At 40.6% G+C, this 10,203-nt stretch overlaps 1 protein-coding gene across 1 annotated transcript in view; it reads right to left on the bottom strand.

Annotated features, from left to right (window-relative positions):
- Window positions 1–2,339: 2,339 nt before the first annotated feature.
- rras2 (RAS related 2) overlaps window positions 2,340–10,203 on the bottom strand; it is a 60,340-nt gene continuing 52,476 nt past the window's right edge. The window contains exons 5-6 of the mRNA XM_017700649.2: window positions 7,614–7,732; window positions 2,340–5,016 (exon numbers count right to left, since the gene is read on the bottom strand). Of these exons, the coding sequence (XP_017556138.1) occupies window positions 4,929–5,016; window positions 7,614–7,732 (207 nt within the window). The 3' untranslated portion in view covers window positions 2,340–4,928. The remainder of the gene's footprint in view (window positions 5,017–7,613; window positions 7,733–10,203) is intronic.

Genomic DNA, 10,203 nt, shown 5'->3' with positions numbered 1-10,203 from the left:
AACCGCTATCCTAGGCCAATGGTCACCAAGCTTGGTCCAGCAGAGTGTAGTTCCAACTGCAATTTGTAACACCTGATCCAGTTAACTAACGTCTTATTAATTAGTCTTTGACTGGCTGGCTCAAATGTATTAGGGTTAGATAAGGAGGAGCAGCATGTTAGATGCAAATTGGAATTGCAGAAAAGTAGGAGGGGCCAGTGACCACTGTCCTAGATTCCTGCACCGTTCACCATCCATTTCCTTCTGCACATTAGCACAATTAAACAAACATCAGCACCAACACACTGTGCTATAGCTAACAAGACAGGCCAGTGTTTCCAACATGGTATAATACACTGATCAGGCATAACATTATGACCTTGTTTCTACACTCACTGTCCATTTCATCAGCTCCACTTACTATATAGGAGCACTTTGTAGTTCTACAGTTACAGAGGACACTGCCGACAGAACGCTGTTGGCTGGATATTTTTGGTTGGTGGACTATTCTCAATCCAGAATACAGCACTGCTGTATCTGATCCACTCAGACCAGCGCAACACACACTAACACACCACCACCACTTCAGTGTTACTGCAGTGCTGAGAATGATCCACTACCCAAATAGTACCTGCTCTGTGAGGGTCCACAGGGGTCCTGACCACTGAAGAACAGAGTAAAAGGGGACTAACAAAGTATCAGAGAAACAGATGGACTACAGTCTGTAACTGCAGAACTACAAAGTGCACCTATATAGTAAGTGGACCTGATAAAATGGACAATGAGCGTAGAGACAAGGAGGTGGTCAGAATGTTACGTGTATAATAATAATGCACTTTTCATGTTGTATCATGAAAATTAGTAAAACATTGGAAAGACATGAATGCTACAGCCTAAATGAAGTAACAGCCCTGTTACAAACAAGGTAAGAAAATGAGCCAAACTACTCTAGGCTTGTACCAGATATAAACAGATATATTTTGAATCTAGATCCCACCGAGCTGGCTATTCTACAGTTTAGATCAGGGATGTCCAATTTTATCCACAAAGGGCCAGTGTGGCTGCAGGTTTTCATTCTGACAAAGCAGGAGCTCCCATGATCAGTCATTTGAAGACTGACCAGCTCATTAATACCAATGGAGTCATGTGCATTTCTGATTGTCTGGAGGAAAAACTTCCAGCCACACCAGCCCTCTGCAGATAAGTTTGGACCCCATTGGTTTAAATACTATTCAAGAAAAATGATCCACCAACTGTTTGGGATATTCACTTGATAACCCAGAGACTGATCTGTGGGAGTTGGGAGATGAAGAGCTTTAATTATCAAGGCCTTGCAGTCAATGCGAAATTAAACAGGAAGGCAGTGCAAACTGAATGAGGCTGGAGTCACATGCTCAAACTTTCTTGTTCTTGTAAACACATAGGCTGGTATATTCTAGGTGGAGAGATATCAGGGCAATCAGTCAGTGATGTCTTATTTTGGATATTTCCCTCACGTAAGAATAGTTGTATTGAAATGGGACTGAAATAATAAACCGGCATACAGTGTGTACTCTAAAAGCTTTCACTTCAGCTTTTGGGTGCATGGGAATACAAACCCTTTTGGAAGTACACTGGCAGCCTCAATACAGCACCAAATTGTGAGCGTAGTTACTGTACCAATCAAAATGTCTGGCAAAAATAACAATTTGTTGTGAAAACGTCAGTCAGCACGATCACAAACTCGGGAGCCAACAAAATTCCCCAGGGAAGGTAACACAGAGGCCGTTTTAGCCTTGACTGAGCCTTTGCAAGGGACTGTGTGTTCAGATCTGCCATGCCACCTCACCATCCCCTTTTGCAGGGCTACACAAATTGCAGCAACGTATTTCATTAAGTGTGTTATTACCCATTGCTTTTCAGGGTGGCTTATTATTGTCCTTGGAATTGACTGTGCTTCCCAACATCACAATGGGTTTATTTTCAGTTATTTAACAGGGATAACTCATTTGATTGCAAGGGCACAAATCAGTGTGGAACAGAACAAGAGGGTTTTTCTCTCCTTTTTTCCTCTTGTAGAACAAATCTGCAGTTGATCTTGAGTTGATTTATGAGAGTCTTCTGCAGGGCGCTATGGTAACATGCTCCTTCACAGCCTCTTCAGAGCGCTAGTCCCTCGTATAGATAGATTCATGCTCAACCAGGACAGCTGTCATCAATATGAACTCATTGTTACTGGAAATGAAACATCTTCCATGGACAATGGAACCGTAATTGCGCACAGCGTGTCTCTTGGCGGATGAAAAAATGCAAATCCTGTTCAAAAACAAGTTCAGAAGGGAGCACCACTGATGTTAAGGCAAAGCACTGTCTATCACAGATGGTTTAATCATAGACTTTATTATAGCACCAGAAGCTATACAAGGGGTACGGACAGATGTGAGCAAGAAAACACAATATGGATTAGATGTTCACAAACTCTGCTAGAAAAGAGTGGAGGAATATGCACTGGTTTCATCCTTCATTGCTGAGCTAAGTGTTTGTACTCCTGTCAGCTTAAGCATGACCAGAACAACGCAACACCTACAACAACAGACGAGACCAATCCGAGCTGGTGGGTTCTGTCCAGGTCTGCAGATCTGAGATTAGCTTTTGTTTGGGGTTTTTGTTTCTCTACTGACCTTTGAGTGGTTCTCAATACTGGCCAAGTGCCTTGCAGTTTAGTATTTTGCCCACTTCAACAAGTATCTGTCCAATTCGAGAAAGGTTTGGTAATGAGCTGAAGACTTGGATCAGGGTTGCATCTCCACAAAGCAGAACATTTAGCAAGCTGGATAAGTCCAAAGCGAGGATGACCAATAAAAATGGCCCTGACCTCTTCTCCTATTGGACAGGCCTACCTCTGGGCTAAAGTTGACGGTGGGCTTGCTAATTGACAAAGCTTTCTTTGGGAAATAAATTCCAGGCTTGTAGAGCAAAGAAAACTGAGATGCAGGGCAGAGCCAGAATTAAGAAATACTGGGTTATTATGGGACCAGAACATAAAGAACTGGTTCAAGGTCAGCAGAAAAAAGGACAGCTCTACCTCCAGCTGATCCACCCTGACAGGGTCCCGCTCATCTAGCACTTGCTGACCAACGCAAGGGTTCCCAGCTCTAGACCAAAAGCAGGAAAGGTTCTTGAACACAGTTCAACAAGCGTTGGCCTTTAGACTGTTCTGTTTTTTTTCAGTTAAAAAAACAAACTGAGAGAATTAAATACTCCTCTTTACATATACACAGTTGTGCCATGAGAGCATTTGCACTTACAAACATATAAAAATACCTGTTAACTAGTCCGATAAGAAAATAATGTATAAAAGTATATAGTAAAAACATTTAATCATGTCCATTCAAAGGATCACTTCCATCTTTTTATCTTATATTACATGATGATAAAACACAAAGCTAAAATAGTTTATTTGTATCTCTCATACAGAAATACATACATGGAAAAAAAATCAAAACAAAAAGGAGGAACAAAAAAACAAAAACAAACAAAAAAACTCTATGGAGCAATAGTGATATGAACCCTCGAGATACAGAGTCATGAAAAAAACGGTCACCTGTTCGATTATGTAGCCAGTGATAAACGTTACAGGGTCCGAGAGATTATCCCGGACGTCTTGTGTTCTCCTTCAGTGCCTGACCACAATGCAGACTGTCCAAGCTAAAAGGAGTCCACCTCAGATGCACCTGCCAGAAAACACCTCCCATGTTTGATCTAAGTGAACGGAAGTGATGACTTCAATACATACAGTATGACGTTCCCCTTGAAATCGTTTCCAAGCAGACCAAAGAAACATAATGAAAGAAATATGTAAAAAAAATATATATATATATGTGTGTGTGTGTGTATGTGTGTGCGTGTGTGTGTGTATATATATATATATATATATATACAAACACAAAACAGAATACTATCAGTGTAAAATAAAAAAAATTCAATCCAGAAATAAGGCCAGAAAAAACAATACAATTATTTCAGAGATGACATCTCTGGGTCGCTTATATGGTCACGGCGCAAACTGGTGATGGTCCTTGAGGAGGTAACTGGTTCAGTGCTGAAGGTCTAATGTGAACTGTTGGCGAAGCATGAACACAGAGAGAACACGGCAAGAACACTGTGTACGGAGCAACCTGAGTGTGAGAACAGTCTGTAGAAGTCTGAGCAAAGACACTTGGAACGATCCACCGACAACAGGTAGTAAAATACACCAGACGATTTCCACATTAACCCAACTGAAAGAAATCAAACCAGAATTTCAACAGAAGTGCGAACGTGCCGTCACGACTCGAGCCAGTCAAACGCAGCACAGATTTCGTTGCTGACAAAGGGGAACAGATGGCATAAGGTTAAGGGCTACTTATGTACATTACACACTCAAACACATTTTACTTTAATGCACGTCAGCCGAGCTCATCAACTTCACACCGTAGCAACTGAGTTATGGCATTATAAAAGCGTTTCAAACTCACACAGATTTTCACTTTATGTACAGTAGCTGATTAGCACATGAGAGAAAAAAGAGATGTGGCACAACACGAAGCTTCAGAAGATCATCTCACGCTATAGCTCTCCAGAAGAAAAAAGAAAACGGTGACTAAAAGCCTTCCAAGGTTGGTTTGACATTTTTAGTCACTTCATCACCTCAAAACAACGTCACTATAAGGCAATGAAATAAAATCCTTCAAAATACAAAACAAAATAAAAATGAAAACATTTCAGCGCACCTTCCAGAAGCGGTGTTTAGTGTTCAGACACGGTTATACTCTATCAGCGTTTAAGGTCATGATGATGTCAGTTTTTTTGAAGACATGCACGTGTAGAAAGGCAGCGATTCATCCACACAGGATGTGATGTCAGAAGGCAGGGTGGAGGGGCGGGGACTGGTGACAGCAGCTGGGTGAGTGGTGGCGGTGAAACCCCAATCAGACGATGACGCAGTGGCAGCCACTCTTGTCCTTCTCTTTGCGCGTTGGCTCCGGTGAAGGTGGGCACTCCTGCTCCTGGAACTTCCTGCAGAGAGGCAAAGTTGATCGTAGATGTTATTGACACGCATTTTCAAAACACATCTGTTTGGTCTCCATCCAGCTGTGGAGTTAAATTTAAGCAAGTAACTTAAATGGCGCAACATAAATTAGGCTGTTTCCCTTGGTTCTGTACAGGAGAATAAAAAGGAGAGAATCTACAGAAAAATCTTTAACACTGAGCAGCTTCTTGTTACTGTTTTGTCTATTTAATTTTATGGTTATATTTAGACATAATAAATGCAGTCAGAACACTGTCAAACATAACGGTTCAGATGATGTCCATGAATCAGCTGCAGGCACCTTAAGGCTGTTTAGCATCTAATATCACCATTATTAGTTTTTTTTTAAGGTACATTTTAATTTATTCATCAGTTCACTGGTTCCTGCTGCCTTCTGTCATGTTTCGGAGCTGCAAAAAGGAAAAACTGGAAGCACCTAAACGGTCATATGACTTTGTTGAATTTTTGTTTATTTAGTAAAAGAGCTTCCATTATAATTTATCAGCCTAAAAATTGTATCCACCTGAAGCGACTGAACAAACCTCTAAGAAAATATAGATATTATTCAAAATCTGTCATTTCCATCAAGCGCTTTTTCATCTGCTATGCAGAAAAATACTTATATTGAAAATTGCATGTCAAACATGGCTCTTCAAGAGTTCTACATAGGTTATATACAGGTTTAATGGCACTTTATGGAAACAGCAACCATATAACTATTTTATATGTGCTTGTTGAAATGGTTTTTCTCTATGATGGAATTTGGTTCTTCAAAGAACTCTTAACAATGGTTAACCCTTTTCAGTACTATATAGGACCCTTTGTACTAAAAGTGTACTGACTGACTCACTGTATATTCCGTAAAGTATGAAATATGGCCCAGGTGCTATAATGGTTTGGCCAATCTTTCGACCAATTTACTGTCATGTTGCTTTAATGTCATATAAAATAATATGACACTTTTATGACAACAAACAACAAACCAACATACTATCAGGTGCTACAGAAACTCAGCGTTGTGAGAGTTTATTACGTTCCTGGTTAACTTTTAACCGTAACTTATATGAATATTATCCAGGAGAAGTAGACACTGCTTATTGCCTGGTGCCCCTGACCACAGTGTTTCATATTCTGGCCACTTAACTTATATTCCTTTTTTTCGCATTCTTTTTCCCTTTAAACAAAACGGTTTGCTCAGACCCTGATCTAATCAATTTCCTAACTGTAACAACCACAATAGTTAATGTGGTGATGTGGTGAGCATGGTGCTTCCCCCATGCTGAACCGCCTGGCATCATAGATGCTGTTCTACTGCCTGTTTGCTGAAAACAAAGACTTAAATAAAATAAGGTATTAAATAAGCAGGCATTACAAGAGGCTTACAAAACAGTAGCCGAGTAGTACCTAATGATATGACCAAGATCGAGTCAGATTGGCAGGCGGGACCACCAGTCACCACAATGCTGATGGTCGTAAGGGCAAAGTTCTTATTAATGTAGTTTTTGATAAATATTTCCTTTTTCAAACCAACAGTTTTTTGGTACTGAAGCAGGCTCAGTTATTGTAAATACAGTGTATATCAAATAAACATGTTTGTTATTTTGGCTACAATTAATTGGTTTCATGGCCAGTGCAATTATGTTATATCTGTTTATCAATGATCTTATTTATATTATTATACAATGTGTCCCAAAAAAACTGACTTAATTTCGTAGTCTCGAACACTGTCAAACAAGAGTGTGCAGTGGGGATTTTGGAGAAAATTCAATAAAAATGCACCAACTGAAAAACAGATTTAGACACAGCACAAACACAGCGTGTTTTGAGGGGCTGGACTACCGACTTGACGTGTGTCGTGTCACAGGTGGTGCGCATACTGAACATTTGTGAAGCTGTGAAATCGGTTATAAAATCTACACCCCTCTGAATTTTGATAAATACATCTTACATTGTTCAACATGAAGCCTATTTAATTTAGTTTGTTGAGGACATGTAGTTACTGATGTCATTTTTTGGGACATCCTGTATTTATACTATTCAATAAATACAGTAAATAATTAATAAGTTTTTAAAATGGCCAAAATCTGACGAGTAGCATTCATATCAGTAAAGCAAATTATTAAGAGTGTCATTTTTGATCATATGAAAATATATCTTGGCCAACGCTATAGGGTGTCTGAATTTTAACTTCTTAAAATCACTAGTGACAATGTTCATATTGGGCCTCAGTAGGAACTTGTTCCTATGCATTTCCCCATAGGCACTGTTTTGGAAGGCTAAACTGACTGACAATTCTGTCCCAATTAAACGGCACCTCCCTTCCCGAAACCTCCCATGAAATTTTAACCACTGACGGCAGACCCGTATCACCCTTCCCTACAACACAGGTTCTCGCCATCACCTCCTTAATGACACGGCTGGAAGCCCATCCAGCCTGTGAGAGGGGTTAAGAAAGATGAAGCATGAAACTGAGTTGGCTGTGAAGTAGGTCAGAATGTCGCTGCAACCCAATGACTCTGGCTTTGCTGCCACCTTGTGTCAACATTAGAGAACAGCTTGAAGTGCTTGGAAAAACCAAACCCACCTAATGACTCGAACCAGTTCGTGGAAAGCTTGGTCTACATTCATACGGATCTTGGCTGAAGCCTCCATGTACGTGACTTTGAGCTGCCGAGCCAGTTGCTGACCCTCCTCTTGAGTCACCTGAGAAAGAGACCGAGGCACATGCATTCACAGTCAGTGCTAGCGATGCTGAGACACTAACACTACTTCTGATCTATGCATTAGTGAAGATCTGGGTAACAAGGACAGACCTTCATTAAAGCTGCACTATATATTGTCTATTCTTTGTCTATTCTCATTAATGTTTATAAGCATCAACCCATGTGGCTCATTTCTTTACACAATTGTGAAGATATATCAACAGACTACTGGACACTCCAAAGAGGTGAAGTGATCAAGACGGTCACTGCTGTGCTGGTAAGGCTATGCTGCTCCCAGTCTGGACATAGCTGAGCAAAATAACACATTTCTCTTACAGTATAAATGAATAATACAACACAACATAAGGACATTTACAGCAGATCAGGCATAACATTCTGACCACCTCCTTGTTTCTATGCTCATTGTCCATTTTATCAGCTCCACTTACTATATAGGTGCACTTTGTAGTTCTACAGTTACAGACTGTAGTCCATCTGTTTCTCTGATACGTTGTTAGCCCCCTTTTACCCTGTTCTTCAGTGATCAGGACCCCCATGGACCCTCACAGAGCAGGTACTATTTGGGTGGTGGATCATTCTCAGCACTGCGGTAACACTGACATGGTGGTAGTGTGTAGGGGTGTGTGTTGTGCTGGTACAAGTGGATCAGACACGGTAGTACTGCTGGAGTTCTTAAACACCTAAGTGTCACTGCTGGACCGAGAATAGTCCACCAACCAAAAATGTCCAGCCCTGTGGGCAGCGTCCTGTGACCACTAATGAAGGACTAGAGGATGGCCAACACAAACTGTGCAAGCAGCAGATGAGCTATCGTCTCTGACTTTACATCTACAGGGTGCAGCGACAAGGCAGGAGTGTCTAATAGTGGACACAGTGTTTTAAAAACTCCAGCAGCACTGCTGTGTCTGATCGACTCACACCAGCACAACACACACTAACACACCACCACTCCGTACATGTATAATGCACACAGTCCCACTCTTTAAGCTTTGTGGAGTGTAGATCAAGTAATGAAACAATGAACTGTAAGAGCAACCATTTTTCAAACTGTATTGTCCCATAATTCATTGCAACTGCTGGAGAGAGACCCCCCCCTCCCTAAGAGTAGCTAACAATAGTGAGCCACTATCCTGATTCAGTACAGCTCAGAGCTTCACACAATCAACCACAAGAACATAGAAGAAGATACATGATCCAGACCCCTCGGTTTAACACAGCATTTTTACTGAGACTGACCTCGCTGGCAGTTTAGAGGAGAAAATTTAGCTGTCCAGGGTTTATTGCTCCAGATAAAGGCTTAAGGTCTAAAAAAAAGAATCATTTAGAGGCTCACTGACAGAGATCAGTTTAAACAGGGGTCTCTTTCAGAGCACTCAATAAAGACAATCAAGGGAGAGATGGACGCAATCAATGCAATTAACTCCCGTTCCTCTACTTCAGTCCTCCAGGTGGCAGTATAACATCAACTGAATGTGTGAGCACTGCAGCTTGCACTCAGTGACCCTCAAATCTCTCTCATTTTCTCTGTTTCTGGCTGCTATAACCTCACATACATGAAAAAAATATATACAGTGTATATAAAAAATGAAACGGGAGACATATACATAGTACAGAATACATATTTATGTGTTGAAAATATAGCCCATTTTATAATATACTACAATATAATATATATGCACAGCAAATCCGTTCTTAGTTGAAAAAAATACACTGTAATTATCTATTCATATTCACTTGTTATATCAGGTTATCTGCCTTTAAATTTGATCCCCACATTTGAAATATGGAGGATTCTGGATATGAACTTTATTGTAATGTTGTTTCCGGAACAAAACCTTGTTTGTCCAAAACAAAAACCCTAACGCTGGCCTACAAAGCCAAAAATGGACCAGCCCCTACCTACTTGATGGCAATGGTAAAATCTCAAACTGTACCACGAGTCCTTCGAGCTTCGAGTACAGCTCGGCTTGACCCGCCATCCTTCAAGGTGCACGGAAGACGAGCGTCGAGAATGTTCTCTGTACTGGCACTCAGGTGGTGGAATGAACTCCCACTGGCTGTCCGAACAGCAGAGTCTCTTGCTGTCTTCAAACGTAGACTGAAGACTCATCTTTTTACACAGCACTTGAATGAGCATTGAACTATAAGCTGCACTTATTTTATTTATTGTATTGTATCTTATTGTTATTGTATTGCATTGAATGGCACAGAGTTCTGCGTTCAACTCTGTCTTTTTCTCTTGGTGTCTGCAGTGACATTTGTTTCTAGCAGTATCTGAGCTCAGGTCTGTCTTTTTCTCTAAGCTATTGGTAACTAGCAAAGATACTTTCTCTAGATTGACAAAGCATTTCTTGTAAGTCGCTCTGGATAAGAGCGTCTGCTAAATGCTGTAAATGTAAATGTAAAAACTTCATGGCTGAAGAAAAAAAATCATATCTTACTTTCAATGTA

Source organism: Pygocentrus nattereri, chromosome 15 (genome assembly GCF_015220715.1).
Source record: "Pygocentrus nattereri isolate fPygNat1 chromosome 15, fPygNat1.pri, whole genome shotgun sequence".
Classification (NCBI taxonomy): Eukaryota; Metazoa; Chordata; class Actinopteri; order Characiformes; family Serrasalmidae; genus Pygocentrus; species Pygocentrus nattereri.
This window is presented reverse-complemented; position numbering and strand designations above follow the sequence as displayed.